The sequence below is a fragment of the Peromyscus maniculatus genome, chromosome 21 (assembly GCF_049852395.1).
Source record: "Peromyscus maniculatus bairdii isolate BWxNUB_F1_BW_parent chromosome 21, HU_Pman_BW_mat_3.1, whole genome shotgun sequence".
Lineage (NCBI taxonomy): Eukaryota > Metazoa > Chordata > Mammalia > Rodentia > Cricetidae > Peromyscus > Peromyscus maniculatus.
Genome location: NC_134872.1, coordinates 49,836,486 through 49,855,496, shown reverse-complemented (window position 1 = coordinate 49,855,496; position 19,011 = coordinate 49,836,486). Strand labels below are relative to the sequence as shown.

Sequence of the window (19,011 nt, the reverse complement as noted above, 5' to 3'; positions counted from 1 at the left end):
CTGCTTCCCATACCTGCAGCCAGCAGGATACTAAGAGGTCATGGAGAAACTTGGGGTCTTTGAAGGACCCAGACCAGAGTTAAGCACTGTTTGCCAAATACTGTTGGTTCTTCCCGATGACCCGAGTTCTGATGCCAGGAGCCAGGAGCAGGCAGGCTTGGGCCTTCTCCACTGCAGCCTTCCACCCCGGGGAGGGACTCTCCTCAGCACCCTTGTTGTGAACGGTTTTGAGTCTTACCTCATTTCTCATCCCTAAGCATTTGGAGTTGGCTTAGAACTTGAGGCCCATGAGGAGACTCCCTATAGTAGAACCAAGAGAACCGCATTCCCACCCCCACCTCAGGGCAGGGAGGCATGCTACAACAGGTGAGCGAGGTCAGGGCTAAGGTCTGTCCAGGACACAGTGGCAGACAATAGGATTTTCCAGGGAAGATGCGGTGCGCCTGCTCACCCATGCAGACTACGCTTAGGAGTGCTGTAACCTTCTGTAACCAAGGTGCTTGCTTCAGTCTCCTCAGTTTCTGTCTAGTAGCCGGCACCCTGGCTGCAGGCCTTGGCCTGGCAACTGTTCCTGTTTCAGCACTCTGAGGGACTCCACCTGGGAGTTTTTACTTCATGAAGGCTGCAGACCTGAGTTTTATGTGAAGGTTGAGACAGGGCCAAGGCCAGTCCTTTCGTCATGGTAACTGGCCGGGTTCTGCACCCACGGTCAGTTGCCATGAGCACTGGGTCTGTGTGGGGATTTGTGGCATCATTTGTGGGGATCAGCGGCATCACCACTGCTGGGAGGGGCCTAGCTCCTGTTCCCGCCGGTGCGGTTTTCATCAGGGTCTTGGGGCTCTGCTTCCCTCCCCCTGCCTCGGCAGGCTCTCTGGTGCCTGCTTTTTCTTCCTCTCCTGACCTCTTCTCTCTGGGCAATCCTCAACTCACTTTCTCATGTTCTGTTGAAGGATGGAAAATTCACCAGGCAGTGGTGGCACACACCTTTCACGCCAGCACTCAGGAGGCAGAGGCACATGGATCTGAGTTCAAGGCCAGCCCAGTCTACAGCCCAGGCTACACAGAGAAACCCTGTCTCTGTAAAAATCAACAAGCAAGCAAACAAACAGGATAGAAAACTCCAGCCAGTGGTGGGCAGAGGCTGGAGAATGGCGTCTGAGGTCGGCTTTAGAGGTTATCTGGTCATACATCTTGATTTGACTGAGGAAACAAGGCCAGAGATGGGTGTAGGCTTTCTCAGAGACACACAGCCACCTGGCGACGGAACCAGCCAGGGACAGAGGCTCTCTGGCTCTTGCTGCACACAATGCATTGTGGGTATTTATGGCTGTGTCCTTGCTGAGTGGCCTAAAGAAAGCTCTTAGAGAAGGTGAGTTTGGGGTCTTGAGAAAAGACGACTAGAGGATAGGGCATCCTGGGGACATGTGGGGCTCAGGCAGGCCACCCTGAGGTGCTGGAGAGGGCCCTGCCCTCTTCCTGGGCCCACCTGGAGCAATGAGCTTTTGCAATTTTTCTCTTAAGACCTTTGTCTCTTAGTAATTCTTGGGGTGCTCAGAGCATAGGGCTGGTGTGAGGTGACCTGAGCCCCGAGGCTCTTCCTGATGGAGGGCCCCTCTTTAATAAAGCGGGGGCCCATTCCAGGGGCCTGCAGATAGGGCCTCGTGGGAGGGCAGAGGATGAGGTTCCAGGGCTGGCGCCCAATCAGACACAAGCTTGGAGCTTTTGTTTTTATTAAAGGAAAACAAAAACAAAAACAAAAAAACAAACCCAGTGCAAAACCCCCTTTTCCAGTGTCAGGCACGCCCCTCCAGGTCACCCCGGCTCAGGCCTGACCCTCCCTCCCACTCTACCCCTCCCTCTCTTCTCCTGCATCCCAGGGGGCTGCAGTTCATGTCCCTGGAGGCCCAGATCCAGGGGCGGGGAAGAGAGGAAAGAACTGGGGGGCAGCTACAGATGTGCTCGGGTCTCCTCAGGCCTCCAGCCACGGCACCGGGTACCCACCTTGGCTCTCATTAACCCTTTCCTGGGCACACTACTGGGTGGTGAGGGTGATCTGGGCGGGGACTCCCTTCCACACCCCTCTTTGCCCCGGGGCCTGCTCGGGGCTGTCCTCACTGAGGTTGGGGGGCTCCCTCCCTCCATGGTGGGGGAGAGCAGTGAAATCCCCAGGTTTAAATACCTTAATGAAAGCAGGAGACAGGGGAGGAGGAGGGGGGGGCTTTAGTTCTAATAAATTATTAGCGTTTTGTTTTTTAGTGTCCGTCGGGGGGTGGGTGCAGGGGCAGGGCGTGGCCTCCAGGGCCCCTCCCTCCCCTTACTGGTGAATCTCGTTCTCTATGAGGCTGTCCTCGCATGACTGGAAGTCCGTGTCCGTGAGGCCGTCGGGCGGCATCAGCAACTCCTCATCTTGGGAGGAGGACGACGGAGGCTCGTCGCCTGAGCTCCCAGGAGCCCCGTCCCCGTCCCCGTCCCCCTCTGAGTCCTGCAGCACCTGAGCGATGTATTTCTGAAGGGAAAAGGAAGAGGGGTGAGGTGGGCAGCTGCCCCTGATGGGTGGGTAGGTGGGGGGCAGATACCCGAGGGCCTGTGGGGAACACAGTGGACGGTGCCCTAGGGGATGGAGTGGAGAGGGTGGACCCAGGTCTCGCCCGCGCCGGTGTCCACCGCCATGAGGTCTGGTTTAGGCTGACTTTGGTGGAGGACTAATGGCCCACCCAGATTTGGGACTGAGTCTCTGCAAAGGCCCCCGCCCCCAGCACCCATGGCTGTGGAGGGCACTCACCGCAGATTTGGGCACGGCGGCAGCAGTGGGGGGCCGTCCGTTACTTCTGGAGCTCACGGCATCTGTCTCTGTGTGTTCAATCTTAAGGGGTCCAGGGAAGGAGAGGAAACATTCTTGTCTTCCGCCCCAGTCGCGCCCCAACACCCTCTCAGCACCTTCTGACCCTGCACGCCACCCCCACAGAAGACCTCTGCCCTCCGCCGTACTCTGCCCGCTCCGCTCCCGGCCCGCACCTTGTAGTTGTGGGCACTGAGGTATTTGAAGTGTCCGAAGCAGACGTGGCAGAGACAGATGACGATGGTGATGACCAGGACAACGAAGGTGAACATAGACGTGGGGGCCAGGAATCCTGGGGTCGGGGGACAAAGGAAGGAGCTGCCACCAGGCCTGTCCCTCGGGCCCACAGCCTCCGACTCCTTCTCTCCCAGCCGCGACCCGCCACTGTCTACCACGTGGGCCTTATGTGGCGAGTTCTGTCTTCAAAGGTCCCTTCTGTCCTTGTCCCCCCCCCACCATGGGGTGGTGGCCCTCACCCGCGCGCATGGTGGAGAAGAAGAGGAGCCAGAAGAGGCAGAGGATGGGCGCCGCCACCACCTGGTTCACAGCCCCCGAGTGGATCTTCTTGTCCAGCTTGGCCGGCAGGTAGGCGTAGTAGAGATTGTACCTGTCTACCAGGTGCTTCAGCAGCATGTACATGAGTCCTGAGGAAAGCCAATGGCCCTGACCTCGGAACCAGCGCCCGTGGGCCTTGTGTGTCGGCCACAGGCTGTCCTGGCCGCCTGGGGTGGCTGAAGGGCTGGTCTCGGCTCCTGACCTGCCCCTTCCCTCAGCTCCCTGACCTGCCACAGATTGGAGCTGCAGCTTCCCACGCTCCAGTCCCTCCATCCTGGGCAGCCTCCCCATCCCCCACAGCAGCCATCAGAGCGCCACTCGTCTAGATGACCAAGAAGCCTTTGAAAGCCACCTCACTTCATTCTCCCCGTCCCTCAACAGTTGACTATAGATTAAGGGCAGGTTCTACTTCCTGAAGCTGAGGGAGCTTTAGACAAGGGCTAAGAGGTTAATTTGAGAATCTGGGGCCTTCAACAGTGACAGAGGGTGGGTAGGGCGTTAGGATGCTATGGGGGAAGGTAGAGGCTATTGGTGGGATCATGGTTAATGAGAAGCCTAGCTAAACACCTTCAAAGAGGAAGAGGGACCTGCCCAAGTCACATGGTTTGCCTGCATTAGGACATGTCCACGAGGTACAAGGATCTAGCCCACTCTGGAATCCAAGGGGCTTTCTTGAATTTTGAGGTCTGTGTATCAGTGTAGATGTTGGTAACAGGAATGTGTGTACGTGTGTATTACAACTCGGAGGGAAGTATGTCCACGTATAACCAAAGGAAGGCCTTGGTGCCAGTAACTATTGCTGAGGTGGATGCTGATCAGGGACTGGGCATGCCAGGCGGGCCAAGCCTCAGTCAACTGCTCTCCCCTCTTCCCCAAGGCCTGGCCCCAGACTGAGCCAGGAACCAGGCGGGAGGCCGGAGGGGCCGGTCTCCCAGCCGGGGCCCTGTCCAGCTGGGGTGGCCTGCCTTACTAGAGTGGAGCGGGTGAGGCCCTGGGTTCCCCCGAGCAGGGCCCAGGTCCCGGCGCGGCGGTGCCTACCGAAGGGCACGATGATGGGGCAGGTGATACTGTAGGTCATGACCACCGTGAAGACGCACATCATCCAAGCGTAGGCTGCGCCAAACTGGAACTCGTAGGCCTGATGCTGGGGGGGACATGGGCAGGAGGGTGGCTCAGGGTGGAGGGGACAGGCTGCAGGGGGGGACAAGGCAGGTAGGAGGCGGCCAGGAACTCTGGGGCTGGGAATCAAGCCACGGGGAGTGAGGGGCCTAATGTGGGGTGGTGCGGGGGACGGCAAAGCAGGTGGGAGGCAGGGGCTGTGGCTGAGGGGGAGGCCAGGCAGGGGCAGTGACGGGGCGTGGGCAGGGAGGGCCAAAGTGGAGGACTAGGGGACAAGCTCTCCAGCGCCCTCTTGTGGAATGAGGGCAGAGGGACCCTAGACCAAGGGAGCTAGACCTCTCCCAACTCCAAGCACATAACACTACGCTCTCAGAACTCAGGGACGTCCTGGGATCATCTATGTCCACCCATAGCTATATATGTGGGGAAACTGAGGCTTCCGAGGGAACTAAAGTCCTTAAGTCCCGGCATCCTTGCGCCCACCACCCCGAGCCTGACTGCTGCTGTTTCTGGTTGGGCCACCAGAGGGCGCTGTGCGTGTCGCCGCTGCCCTAGGCGGCCATACCCGCTTCACGTTGCGTCTTTCGGCGGCGGAGCGCGCCAGGCAGAGCCGGATCATGTACATGAGCAGGCCCGGGATACGCAGCAGGTCCATGGCGTTACCGATAAAGGCTGAGGCAATGACGTAGTTCACGAAGAAAGCGCCGTTGTCCGGCAGGAACACACACCTGCAGGCAGCAGGCGCTCCAGCACTGCACCCTTGGGGTGACCTGGTGGCTGCCTGCCCACTGCCTACATGGCAGCACACCACGCTCTCACCCTCAGCTGCTCCCTCTCGGTGCACACCCCCCCCCATCCTAGACCCACAATACCTGTGCTCCGGCTTTTCCGCAGTGTGAACCCCAAAGCACGAAAGCAAGCCCAGATGCACACCCTGAAAACCAGTCCATAGACCTACCTAGATGGTGTACCCACCCCACAAACATCCAAGACCACATAAGGCCACCAGTATGTGTAGTATATAACTGCTGAGACCTCCACAGAAAATCTCAATGGCACCCTCAGAGATCTCCAAGGATTTGAGCCCCAGAAAACCCAGAAAGTTTTCCAACACTGGCATTCCCACAATAGAGAGAGCCTCAGACTCACTCATCAGCTTCAGAAACCCTCCCTCAGATGTCTATGATGTGTGTGTGTGTGTGTGTGGGGGGGGGGGTGACAAGAACCAGACAGTCCCTAAGTCCAAGATGGTCACAGAAGATTCCAGCAAGTCCCTAGAGTTTGAGCCTACGAGAGCCACCGTATGCACCCGGAGACAAAACAGTCTCACTCTGAGTGAGTGTGACATACTTTAGAGACAAAACTTGTGCTACATAAGCACCTTCAGCTTTGTGGCCCAGAGCCGGCCACTCTTGAGTTGTGAACCTAAGAGACCTCAGTATTCTTGTGAATCCTCAGGGATACTCTAGGAGTCCCCAAGTCACCCCCAGATTATGACCAAGTTCCTAGTACAGGTACCTCCCCGACCTCCTGGGTGAAACCCAAGACTCCCACAGCAGTCCTAGAGTAGGAGTCCCCACATGACACCCCAAATGTGAGCTCCGAAGACTTAAAATCTACCTTGAGCATCACTCAGCCATTCAGGTGCACTCCCGAGCATGAGCCATCAAGTGCCCACTCCATCCAAGTACATACCCAACACCCTACGGTGCCTTCTTTTAGAAGATCGTGATGTGAACCCCACCCCTTATGGCTGGAAGCTTGGTGACACCCTCCTATAAAGGCTAGAGGTGTCTCAGCCACATCCACCCGTCATTTGTCTCTCTCCCCAAGGGTTCTGGTCACTCACTCAAACCGAATAGCTGCCTCGGCCAGGAATTTCTTGTCAAAGAGCCAGCGGAAGAAGAGGTCTAGGCTGCAGGGAGGAGAGAAGGGCGGGAGCTGGAAGAGCGCAGAACGGGGGGGGGGGGGGCAGAGGGTCCCCCGGAGCCTCCAGGGGAGCCCAGGGACAGGCAGGCTTCTCCCCTAGCTCTCTCCCTGTTCCCGCTCTCTCCCGCCCGGCGGGCTCCTCCGCACTCACCTGCTCAGCCCCAGCGAGGGCAGGAGCAGCACCATGAAGATAAGGAAGGTGTAGCACTTGTGCATTGTGGTCCTGTTCTCCCCGGAACTAGGAGAGCAGGCAGGCGGCAGAGCAAGGGCCGAGGTCAGGGCAGGCCAGTTCATCCTGGGACCATGTCCCAGCAGGCTCCCCGGGGTGGTGGGGGCTCCCCTAGGCGAAGGTACAGGGCCCAGGGCTGGTGGAGTGCGGGCAGCTCACCGTGTCCAGTGTGCTTCGAAGAAGGCAGAATAGTAGACGATGGTGGGAAGCAGGGCCGAGAAACACCACAGCAGTAGTGTGGGGAAGAACTGAGTGATGATGGGGTTCTGTGGGGGGACAGGGGGGTCAGCCAGGGCAGGTGGGTGGGTCCAAAAGTTCAGAGCACTTGGATGGCTGGGGTGAGGGTGGAGGACCTGGGACCGACTCCAGGGTGAATATTGATGGTGAGCACCTGCTGAACCACCTACGCTGTGCCGGGCGCCTGGGCACATGACCATGAAACTACATCATTTTCCCAACGAGCCAACCTAGGCTACAAGAGACTCCATGGCTTGGCCAGCCAGTGGGGATTGGGTTAGGACCAGGACCTGCATCTTATCGACTGAGCATTGGAGTGCTGAGTTTCAGGGAGGCGTACTCCGTACATGGGGGGGGGGGGGGCAGCAGAGGCTGGGTAGTCCCGGGTGTACCCTACTGTCCTCTGAGCGGCTTTCCGCTGACAAGAGGCTCTGAATGCACACAAAGATGCCAGGGGGCCAGTCGAAACCTCCCCGCTTTCAGAGAGAGGAGAAAAGGGGCCTTCCCCAAGGTCATGTGCCCTCCTGAGGGGTTTATCCAGGAGGTGTAAACCCAAGGGTGGCCCCTCCTAAGGGCAGGTGTAGTGGAACCCAAGGGCAGGTACGGTGGGAGCATCCTGGAGGGGCTAAGGCTAGGAGAACCGGAACCAGAACCACAGTAGGGATGAGGGAGATGCTGCCTGGCACAGATGTGCACGGCACATCACAGAGGGCGGGGTGGGCATGGGCCTCACATTGAGGTACTCCACAGGCTTGGTGACGTTGAACTTGTCCATGGTGGTGATGATGATGGCTGGGGTGGTGAGGAAGAAGAGCAGGATGAAGAGGACCACATTGATGACGAGGCAGCGCAGCCACCAGATGAAGCCTCGGATGGAGAGGTGCTCCCTGGGAAGGTGGGGGAGGGTCACTTTGAGGACTCTGGACTCATCGGTGTCTGGCAACATCTACCCCCTCCCCCTCCTATTCCTGCCGGAAACAGCCCCTCTGTCCGTCCGTCCGTCTGTCCGTCCGTAAGAAGCCCCATTCCACCTGCTACGGCTCACCAGTAGATGTTCTGGGGGTCAGGGGCATAGGTCACGGTCCAGTTGGAGATATGCAGGGCCTCGCTGCAGGAAGAGGCGCGCGGCTCCCCACGGCAGGCACAGCCCTGGCATTTACACACGTTGAAGTCCTTTAGGATGCTGGGGGGATGGATACTTGTTAATGCAGCCGAGATTGGGGCCCACAGTGGTGAGTGCGGGGCCCTGTGGCAGAGAGAGGGCCGGGGGCAGCAGGCGGGGCTGGGAGCATGTGACCACGCCGACAACTCACATGGCTGTGATGGTCTCGTTGTGGAAGGTGACGAAGGCCATGCCAAGTGGCTTCTCGTTCACCTTCTCTTTCTCCCGCCTGTAGTCTTCCTTCAGCCTCTGCTCCAGCTTTGTGTAGTACTCAATGGCCTCCACCTACAGGCAGGAGGGTCAGGGGCTCTGGTCAGCGCTGGGAGGCACCCACGGCGTCAGCCAGCATCACGCCATGCTCCCTGTGGCTTTCTGGTAGGTCTGGAGTCGCTCTGTCCTTGCTCTGACCTTGCAAGGTGGGCACAAGGAACCCAGCCTTTTTTTTTTTTTTAATGTTCTTTGGTGTTTTGCCTGGATGTATGTCTGTGTGAGGGAGTCGGATCCCCTAGAACTAGGGTTACAGACAGTTGTGAGCTGCCATGTGGGTGCTGGGAATTGAACCCGGGTCCTCTGGAAGAGCAGCCAGTGCTCTTAACCGCTGAGCCGTCTCTGAACCCAGTCTTAAGGGGGAAACCAAGGAACGGGGCAATTAAGAAACTTGTTAAAAATACAGTTTGTTTCCCTCCCTCTTTCCATCCTTCCTTTTCTTTTTCTTTTTGGAAACTGCTATGCAGTCAAGATTGGCCTTAAACAGGAGACCCTCCTGCCTCAACCTCCCAAGCAGTGGGGTTACAGGTGTGTACAATAGTACACACTATTACACTGACTAGCTTCCCAGCTGACTATTTTTAAAAAACAGGGTCTCACAGTCTCCCAGGCTGGCCTCAAACTCTCTTATGCAGCTGAGTATGACCCTGAACTTCTGACCCTCCTGCCTATACCTCCTGAATGTTGGGGTCTCAGGCATGTGTCACACCTGGTTTGTGTGGTACCGGGGATCAAAGCCATGGCCTGTGTGTGCTAGGCCAGCACTGAACGACAGCCCGACAACTGATATGCTCGCCTAATCTGTGGTTGCACTGGCTGCTCTTCCAGAGGTCCTGAGTTCAGTTCCCAGCACCCACGTGATGGCTCACTACCATCTGTCATGAGATCTGGTGCCGCCTTCTGGTGTACAGGCATACTATATACGCTGTAAATAAATACATCTTTAAAAAAAAAGTTACCACCAACAGGATAAACCCAACAGTGAGGGCGGGGCTTCAGGGGCCGGCAAGACGGCTCAGTGAGTCAAAGGTCCTCGCCAAGCCTGAGGACCAGAGTCTGAGCCACAGCATCCGTACGGTGTAGAGAACGGACTCTCGCAGACTGTTCCCTGACCCACACACACGCACCATGGTATACCCTCCCCCGGACAAATAACTATTTAAAGAAAGAATCGGGTCTCCATGGACTCCAGAGGCAGTGGGAGGCTTATCTGGGTAGGGCCCAGGCCCTCTTCCTCTGGGAGTCTGTTCACCTTTGGGTCTTTCTGTCCCCCACACCTGTTTGTCCTGGGGTGGTGGGTCGGGTCTACCCGTGGCCATCCATGTCTACTGAGACTTGACCAATCCTCCCCAGCCTTGCCAGGCACCCTGGGCACCTACAGGCAGCCCACACGGTACCTGCTCGCAGCCTCGAACCACACAGCAGCAGAGGTGGCCACACGGTTTGGGGTTGATCATGGTGGGTACATTTTCCTTGCTCTGCAGGTTCGTGAAGTACAGTTTTCCCCGCTCAGCCTTCTTCCTGTAGGACCCGGGGGGCCAGTTACCCACCACATAGGGTCTGGGGATGGCTGGGAGGTGGGGTGGGGAACTGAGCTTGGGGTCACCAAGAAACCACAAGGGTTTTGTGTTGTTTGTTTGGAGACAGGGTTTCTCTGTGTAGCCCTGGCTGTTCTGGAACTCCCTCTGTAGACCAGGCTGGCCTCGAACTCCCAGAGATCTGCCTGTCTCTGCCTCCTGAGTGCTGGGATTAAATATGTGTGTCATCACCACCTGGTAAAACTCAAAGCTTTTTTAACTGTGGGCGTGAGGTGGGGACACATAACTGAACTTGAGGGTTATGAAAAGTCAGGCCACAGTCAAAGGTCTCTGAAAGTTCAATAACCACAGATTAATTCAAAATAAACACCTCCGAGTCTGGCAGAGCTCGCCTGTATTGCAGCATGCGACCCCACTGCAGCCTTGGTTCTGAACACACAGCCTGCGGTTTGTGTGGCCTTTGCCAGTGACTGCTCCCCGAAACAGTCAGGCTCAGACTGTGTTAGTGACTTCACTGCACACCAATAGCTTTGTGCTCTTGTAGAAGAAGACTGGTTTAATTATGAAAAACAAAGAGTTAACGTTTTCCTGAGCTATTCCTCGTACTTTTGGTACTGTGTAGACACACCAGTACATCCATTTTAGGAATGTGCTTTCCTCTTGTTTGTGCTGTGTGTGTGCACGTGTGTATGCATGTGTGTACTGACATTGGGGGTGTTCCTCAATTGTTCTACAACTTAGGTTTTGTTTTTTTTTAATTTATGTTTTGTTTTTTGGAGACAGGGTCTCTCTATTATGTAGCCCTGACACTCCTGGAACTCATGATGTAAACTAGGCTGGCGCTGAACTCAGATCCACCTGCTTCTGCCTCCGGAGTATGCCACCATGCCACCAGGCCTGCACCTTACTTTTTGAAGCAAGGGCGCTCACTGAATTTGGAGCTCATGAATTTGGTCAGGCTGGATGGCCAGTGAGTTTCAGGTATCGCCTGTCTCTTCCCTCACAGGACCAGGGTTATAGATGTGCCTGGGGCTTGGCTTTCACGTGAGTGGTGGGGATCCAGACACAGGTTCTACTCTTGCATGAGAAATGCTTTACCTACTGACCCTCCAGCCCAGTCTCTTCATTAAATAATAAGTGATAGGATTATATAAGGACCAAGGAATTTTTTAAAATGAGTGTGTGTGCGCACATGCACACGCACACACGCACGCACGCACGCACGCACGCACGCACGCACGCACACAGAGGATAACCCGGGCACCACTGTCACTCTGGCATCCACCTCCTTGGAGGCAGGGTCTCTTGTCTTTGCCTCACCAACACTAGAGTTACCCGTGTGTGCTGTGACGTGACACCTTTATAAAATATGGCTTCTGGGGACTGAGTGTCTTGTAAGGCAAGTTTTTTGAGCTAGCCCTCCAACCCTCCAACCCCAAGAATTGTCTTAAGTTTCTTTCTTTCTTTTTGGTTTTTCAAGACGGGGTTTCTCTGTGTAGCTCTGGCTGTCCTGGATCTCACTTTGTAGATGAGGCTGGCCTGGAACTCACAGAGATTCGCCTGTCTCTGCCTCCCGAGTGCTGGGATTAAAGGTGTCCACCACCACTGCCTGGCTCTTTCTTCCTTTTTTGTTTTTGTTTTTGCTTTTTTTCAAAACAGGGTTTCTCGGTATAGCTTTGGATGTCCTAGAAATAGCTCTGTAGACCAGGCTGGCCTCAAATTCAGAGATCTGCCTATCTCTGCCTCTCAAGTGCTGGGATTAAAGGTGCATACAACAATCACCAGCTAAAATACATTTATGACTTATAATCAGTAAATGTTTGACTTGTACTCCTATTTATATACCTACAAACCTGAGGCCATGTAAAATTTTCTCAGATGCAAAGGGGTTGGGAGTGGACAAAATTCAGGTCCCCAAGGGACCTTTCCGGGGTTTGTTTAGCCAATATGGCTCAGCAATAATCCCATCCAAGGATTTCCTTGTCCATTTCTGGAGGGCCAATTCTTTTGCTAGTCTGCCATAAATTTCTTGTACTGTAGCTTAAGAGGGTCAGTCCTCAGACGTGAGGGTCTGTAGAGGGTCAGTCCTCAGACGTCAGGGCCACAGACCCCATCCCTCCTGAGGTTGAGTCATATTCAAAGCACACAAGGGAACATCCTAAAAGGGAGCCAGGATCCCACAAGGTGGCCAAGATTCCCTCCATGATGAGCAGAGGGCCCCTGGTGTCATCCTCCCCGACCCCAACCCAGTACCTCTCGGCATCAAGGAACATAAGACGAGCCACGTTGTAACAGGGCCGGGCTTCCAGCACCGTGCAGTTGGGGTAGGCCTCCCTGAAACACAGTCCAGCCGTCATACTCTGCAGGGCCCCTCACTGCCTACCCTTGCTTTCATCCAGGGTTCCCCCACATCAACACATCCCCAGCTCACCCCCATCTTAGTCTACAGCTCTCAAGAATAGAACTTCAGAAGGAAAAAAAAAAAAAAAAGAAAGAAATCATCTGGCGATGGTGGTGCACACCTTTAATCCCAGCATTCAGGAGGCAGAGGCAGGTGGATCTCTGTAAGTTTGAGGCCAGCCTGGTCTACAAAGGCAGTTCCAGGACAGCCAGGGTTACACAGAGAAACCCTGTCTTGAAAAATACACAGACAAAAAGAACAGAACTTTGAAAATAACTTCCTCATGTTATGTGAGTGGGGGCGGGGTGCAGGTATGCCTTCAGACTCTCGAAAGGCAGGAGGTGACAATAACCCAGGATGTGTGAGGACACTATTGTGTGGAACTGGGGAGGCCAGGGCTTTGGTCTGATTCTTGCCCAGGGCTGTGAACTTGAGGTTCAGAGAAACTGTTTCTAGTCACAGGCTGTTCTCTGAGCCCTGTTCCCGGAAGCCCTGGTCCTGATCCAACACTTGGCCTTGACTTTGGATTTTCTACAACCAATCTTGGCCCAAGACCAACAAGAAACCGATCCTGAATCTGATCTCTAACCCTGGCCATGACCCAGGCCCAGGGCTGACCCCTCCCCCCAACCTGAGATGGAATGCTAGGGCCAGCTGCCCTGACCCACTGGCACGTGGCTCCAGAGAGCATTCACAAAATGCTTGCTGATCCACCAAGCAGGGTCCTTCCCACATGACTGCAAACTGATCCAGTCCTTAATCTTGACTGTTTCCATCTTCTGATATCTTATTAAAATTAAACGAAGGGCCACCAAATATTCGAGACACGTGTGATAAAGTCCCACAACAGCAAGATGAACTTCACAAACTCACATCTGGCTCCGGGTCCTTGAAAATGAGCTGGCAGGTGGCCACAGCTCTTCCTTCACAGCTCTCTAAGATGCTGTAGGCTTCCTCTTTGGGAGAGCAAGCGCTCACCCTTGCCAGGCTCATGGCAAATCCTTTAAAGCTAACCAGACAGGCTCGGTGATTCTACACAAAGGATGTTCTCTACCTCTTCTGGGGCAGTCCTCTAGTCCACACGGTCCTTAGACCTGGACCACGAGCCTCAGTGAACACGGATGACCGCTCAGCTCAGTGTGGACCACAGATATCTCCTAATCATCATCACATACAAGGTCCTGTCCGACAGCCCCCCCACAGTAAGTGCTCAACAAAGCAGGCTGAGTGGACAGGTGGGTGAAAGTCGGATTTCATATGTTCAGCCCACGGAAAGCCGTCCAATAAAGACTAGATTCTCTTCACACCTCCTTTGTGAGTGAGCATGAACTCTAACCACAGGCTCTTTCCTAGACCAACCCTGAAGCAGCCCAGCCAGGACCTGTCAATCTAGTCTGGCTTTCTGTCTCCCAGAGCACATAGAATAGCGGAGGTGACCAGGAGGGTACACTCCTTCGCTGCGCTCAGGTCTGTCAAATGCCACCCTGGGAGGGTCACTTTGACATGTCCCCCTTCCCTGCTCCGGATGGCACCTTAGCACCTCTGCAACGTGAGGTGTTTAGAGCAGCTTGTCTCCACTGACTCCCAGGACTAATGAAAGGAAAATGGCTGGGCTTGTTTACTGCTATATGCTGAGCCCTCACCCGGGGCAGGCCCATGGCTCACTAGTGGTCTGCATCAGGACATGTCAACGCAAGCTGACAATTGTCCAAGTGGACAAAATGTCCCTTGATCCTGAGCACACACTGGACCTCAACCTAGAGCGCCCCATGCTGATAAAAGGTTGAACCCCACATACTTCTCTTACCCTATTTCGTAAGCTGCAGAAGGGCAGGCCTTACTGCTAACATTTCTATGCCTGCACACAGATATTCAATGTGTGTGTCTAGCTCTGGATCTCTGTACCTTATACCCTGTAGAAGGCTCTGGAATGTGGCCTCCAAACCTGCTCAGACAATACTGCTGACAGGACGACATACTGACCAGCCCAGGACAATGACAGCAGACCCGGACCTCAGGAATAGACCCGGGGCTGGGGGGATGGCTGGGGCCAAAGAACACTGGTCCTCTTCCAGAGGACCCGAGTTGATCGCCAGTAATCACACAGCTACTCAAACCATCTGTAACTCTAGCCCCGGGGGAACTGTTTCTCTCTCTCTCTGGTTTCCACAGGCACTGTGCCCACACGGTACACAGTCAAAATACCCATACACATAAAATAAGTAAAATTTAAAAAAGAAAAGAAAGAAAAAGCCCTGAATCTGCCTGAAGCCTGAGCTTGGACCCAGACCAACGTTCCTTGTCACAACCACTGGGCGGTTCCTAATCTGGGTCGCAGATTGACTTGTCCCTTGTCATGGACACTTGCTGGTTCCTAATTTGGGTCACAGATTGATTTGAACCAATCTCAGTTCAGACCCCTGACTAACTGCTATAGCTGGTCTCCATGGTGTGACCTTTGAGCTGGATGACTGTTCATTCATCTTTGGGAAGAAATGAATAAAAGTGTGACATTACCTCTAATCCTGCTGCAGACTGTCCCTCTAGACCCTTACAGCTGGGCTCTTAACTCTTGTTTGTTTGTTTGAGACAGGATTTCTCAGTGTAGCCCTGGCTGTCTTGGAACTAGCTCTGTAGCCCAGGCTGGCCTTGAACTCACAGAGATCCACCTGCCTCTGCCTCCCTAGTGCTGGGATTAAAGGTGTGAACCACCACGACTGGCAGCCCTTGACTCTCTACACCATGAGTTCAGCACCAAGGTGCCTGTCCAGGTGCCTGAACCGAAGAGCCAAAGAAGCTGAGGGAACACAGGCCAACCTCCTCAGAAGCCACTCACAGCCCATGAGCTTTCCCACAAAGTCTGCATATGCACCAAGTAAATGCTGCTAATAATTCCGAAGAAGCGGCCACCTCCGGCTCCTGGGCCAACTACCTATGACCCAGTCCAAGCCAGGAGTGTGGGGGGGGTGCGGGGGGCGCGGAGTGGAGGAAATAAATGTCACAGGCTGCACTCTTCAGGATTCCATCTTATTTCTTTCATTTACTAATTTTTTTTTTTGAAAGGCTGGGGATCAAACCCAAGGCCACGGGTGACTCTGAGTGACCCCTCAGCTCTGTCCAGTTCTGAAGGGGCTGTCACTCAGGAAAGTGGGAGACCAGCCCAGGTTGGGACGCGAGGTCTTCCCCCAGTCTGCTCCTCTCAACCTGTGCTGCCAACCACTGAGTATGACTCAAGGGTGCACAGATGTCCTTGGGGCTAACGGGCAGGCAAGGGTCTGCATGCCTGAGGTGGGGTGGGCTGCTTACTCACTCAAAATGCTTCTTGATTTTTTCTGACTCTGCATATTTGGAGATTCCATTGATGAAGAGAGTCCGTTTGACCTGTGGAAGAGGACAGACTTGTCTTCCTGCAGGAAGGTAGGCTCCAGGAGAGCCAGAGGACGCAGGGAGGGGCTGGGGGTGGGGTGAGCAGAGGGGCAGGTGGGTGGGAACAGGCCTCAGGACTTTGTCAGGTCTCAGTGGAGTGTTGGTAATAGAAGCCTGACGGAAGAGCCAAGAGGTGCCTTGTTCTGTGAGGGGTTGCAGGGGTCACCAGATGGCTGGACACTTAGATCCCGGAGGACCTAGCACAGTGGCTAACGAAGCACAGACATTTGGTGCAGGCCGGGTGAATGGCAGTAGAAGGTGAAGGGATATTCCTACCATCCATATCAAGCAAGACGACAATACAACCATCTGGCAGCACTACCAGCCAGGGCCATTGCCCAAGGGCCGGGCTCAGCATGGGGAGGCCCAGGCAGTCCCTTCCTAGGATCCCTGGAGAGGTGCGCTCATCCCACTTGGAGGGAACCCGGCAGCCCTCTCCACCCAGCGGCCCCGCTCCACCCAGCCGCCCGCTCCACCCAGCGGCCCCGCTCCACCGCTGCAGCCCCGGGGCCGCACTTCCTCACCAGGTCGTCCTCCTTGTAGCGCATCTTAGAGGTGTGTCTCCGCATGCTGTAGACGGTGAGCAGCAGGTACAGGAAAGCAAAGGAGGTGTGCAGCCAGAGGAGATTATTCCTGTGGGCGGCAGAGGGTCACGTGGGGTCCTCAGTCAGCAGCGTCTACCTCCGTGTGTCCATGCGTCTCTGAAGCCTCCCATCTCTGGCTTCCTTCCACCCCAGACCCCAGCCTCACCCTGATTTCAAGTTGGCAATGGTGGTTCTCCCGAAGCTGTAGGCATTGTTCTCTGGAAGGCGGGAAGGAGAAGGGGATGGCGGTAGGGTCGGCACGGATGGCGGCAGGGTCGGCCGGCCGGCACGGATGCCCTTCCGGCCCCTCCCACTCCAGCCCCCCGGCCCTCACTGACCGAGCAGGTCCCCTGAGAAGTTGACAGGCAGTACGATGCCCACGGAGAGGACGCCCACGACGACCAGCAGCCCGATGATGTGTCTCTGGAAGGACAAGTAGTGCACAGCGTCGCCCCCGCACTTGTCCCGGATCTCGTCATCCCTGCAGACCACAGGAGCAGACGGGAGAGGCTGGTGAGCAGCAGCCGAGGCAGGCGAGGCTGGAACCTGCCACCCCCACCCCCACCCCGGCCACCCCTGCTGGTGGGGCAGCAATGGGGCTCTGTGATGGAACTTCTCCTCCCGATTTCCTGGGAGGGGAGGAAGAAAGGAGGAGGAATGCTCAGAGCCCGGAAGTGGCCAGCAAAAGAGACGTGAGAGAAAGAGGGGGCAAGGTCAGAGGGAGAGAACAGGACAGGAAGAGGGAAAACGGGAACGGGAGGCAAGAAGTCGGGATGTTGTGGGACGGAGGCTGGGACGCGGGCAGCGGCAGCTCCTTCCAGGGCCAGAGGGTCCCAGGGCTGAGCTCCTAGGGGAGGGGCCCAGAGCACGGGGAGGGGCCCGGTGCTGACCTGTCCCAGCTTCCTGCCTTTCTCAGCGCTCACTGCCTGCCTGTGGACTCTGGCTGGATCTCCTGAGTTCTGCCTTGCTGGCTGCTGGCTCCTGCCTGCGGCTGGCTGGCTGCTTCCAGCCTGCCTGCTGCCCCTACCCGCTCGCTGGCTGCTGAGAGGCCGAGGTGGAGGCTCCGGCCTCTGCTCTCAAGCTGTGACCAGGGCTGGTAGACCAGGGCATGGCTGGCCTCGAGCAGAGTGCCACAGAGGAGATGATGGGTCAGAATAAGCACTCGGGGGCCAGCACAGGCTAGACCCCCATTGCTTGGCCTCTTGGAGTAGGGCTCGGGGTACTGCAGTGGCCAGGAGCACTAAGGCCCTCAAAGCTGCTGGCCTTGATTTTGGAGGGAGATGACAGGTTCTGAGGTTTTTCTCTGTTTCTCTTTAGAGTGCGCAGACCATCCACTTACTTTATCCTGAAGATGGCTGTCAGCCAGGAACAGAAACCCTAGGGGAACAGAGGGAACACACTGGAGCTCCCGACCTACCAACCCGACCTCCCTCCCTTAACTTCCACCGGGAAACAGTTCTACACCCACCCCTACACCCGGGGACAAACCTCATCGACACACAGGACAGAAGAAGTCTGGTAGAGTCTGCCTAGTATGGGTGAGGCCCTGGTTTCTATCTCTAGTACTGAAAAAATGAGTCTTTAAGTAGGGGTGAGGGAGACGGCTCAGTCAGTAAAGTGTCTGCCTTGCAAACCAAAGGACCAGAGTTCAATTCCCGGATCCGGCAGAAAAAAGAGCAGGGCATGGTGGTACACATTCCCAGCCCTGGGGACGCAAAGACAGACGGGTCTCTGGGGTGCACTGGTGGGACAGATTAGCCTAACAGGGAGCCCTAGGTCCCAGTTAGAGGCCTGTCTCAGAAGACAGCGAGGCAGGCCTGGGAAGACGGCTTGTTTGATCTCTGGAACCTCGCGGTGGAAGGCCAGACTGACTTCCCCAAGCTGTGTTCTGATCTCCAGACAGAACTTAGTATGTGCATGTATGTGTACATGAGCATGCATGATGGACAAATAAATGTAACCCCCCAAAAAAAAAACCCCAAAAGATAAACCAAGGGTGACAGTACCTGAGGAACAATGGTCAAGGTTGACTGTTAGCTTCCCCATGTTCCTGTACACATGTGCAAACACACCTGCACACGCACAAACCACACACACACACACACACACACACACACACACACACACACACACACACACACACGACGAGCTAGGAAGGTCTGCCCTTAAGGAAGAAAAGGCCCAGCACCTAGCTGCTGGACCCCGTGTCCGGAAGTGCAGATAACTACAAAACCTTATGGTGCTACAGGCCAGAGTGGGGATGGGTGTACTTTGGGGTTCAAGGAAGGAGTGGGAGCCCCGATCTCTGGCTAATACGAAGAGTTTGTAGCCCAGCAAAATGGCTCGGAGGGTAAAGGTGCTCGCCACCAAACCCGATGACCCGAGTTCAATTCTGGAAGGAGAGAGCCAATTTCCAAGAGTCGCCCTCTTACCTCCACACATAAAATGTCCACAGTGGGAACACACCCACAAACTTATACAAACTTATAATGATGAATTGATTAAATTAAAAAAAAAAATAGGCTCACTGAGCAATGGTGAAAGCATTTGCTGCTGACCAGATCCCACATGGTGGAGGACCGAAGCTGACCTCTGATCTCACACGAGCTGTGTCACCCTCCCCCACTTCTCGCGCGCGTGCGCACACACACACACACACACACACACACACACACACACACACACACACACCATAAAAGTCCATATAAAAAAACAATTAAGCCGG

General features: G+C 55.4%; 1 protein-coding gene across 3 annotated transcripts in view; it reads right to left on the bottom strand.

Annotated features, from left to right (window-relative positions):
- Positions 1–1,713: 1,713 nt before the first annotated feature.
- The window catches only part of Tmem63b (transmembrane protein 63B), a 27,761-nt gene continuing 10,463 nt past the window's right edge, over positions 1,714–19,011 (bottom strand). For all 3 annotated transcript variants that reach the window (XM_076557776.1, XM_076557775.1, XM_076557777.1), the window contains 19 exons: positions 17,626–17,663; positions 16,625–16,767; positions 16,453–16,504; positions 16,227–16,335; positions 15,587–15,657; positions 12,129–12,209; positions 9,735–9,858; positions 8,222–8,355; positions 7,954–8,091; positions 7,642–7,795; positions 6,831–6,937; positions 6,594–6,680; positions 6,363–6,428; positions 5,079–5,241; positions 4,433–4,538; positions 3,316–3,483; positions 3,016–3,131; positions 2,783–2,863; positions 1,714–2,506 (listed from right to left, as the gene is read on the bottom strand). In XM_076557776.1, coding sequence (XP_076413891.1) covers positions 2,315–2,506; positions 2,783–2,863; positions 3,016–3,131; positions 3,316–3,483; positions 4,433–4,538; positions 5,079–5,241; positions 6,363–6,428; positions 6,594–6,680; positions 6,831–6,937; positions 7,642–7,795; positions 7,954–8,091; positions 8,222–8,355; positions 9,735–9,858; positions 12,129–12,209; positions 15,587–15,657; positions 16,227–16,335; positions 16,453–16,504; positions 16,625–16,767; positions 17,626–17,663 — 2,130 coding nt within the window. In that variant the 3' untranslated portion in view covers positions 1,714–2,314. The remainder of the gene's footprint in view (positions 2,507–2,782; positions 2,864–3,015; positions 3,132–3,315; positions 3,484–4,432; positions 4,539–5,078; positions 5,242–6,362; positions 6,429–6,593; positions 6,681–6,830; positions 6,938–7,641; positions 7,796–7,953; positions 8,092–8,221; positions 8,356–9,734; positions 9,859–12,128; positions 12,210–15,586; positions 15,658–16,226; positions 16,336–16,452; positions 16,505–16,624; positions 16,768–17,625; positions 17,664–19,011) is intronic.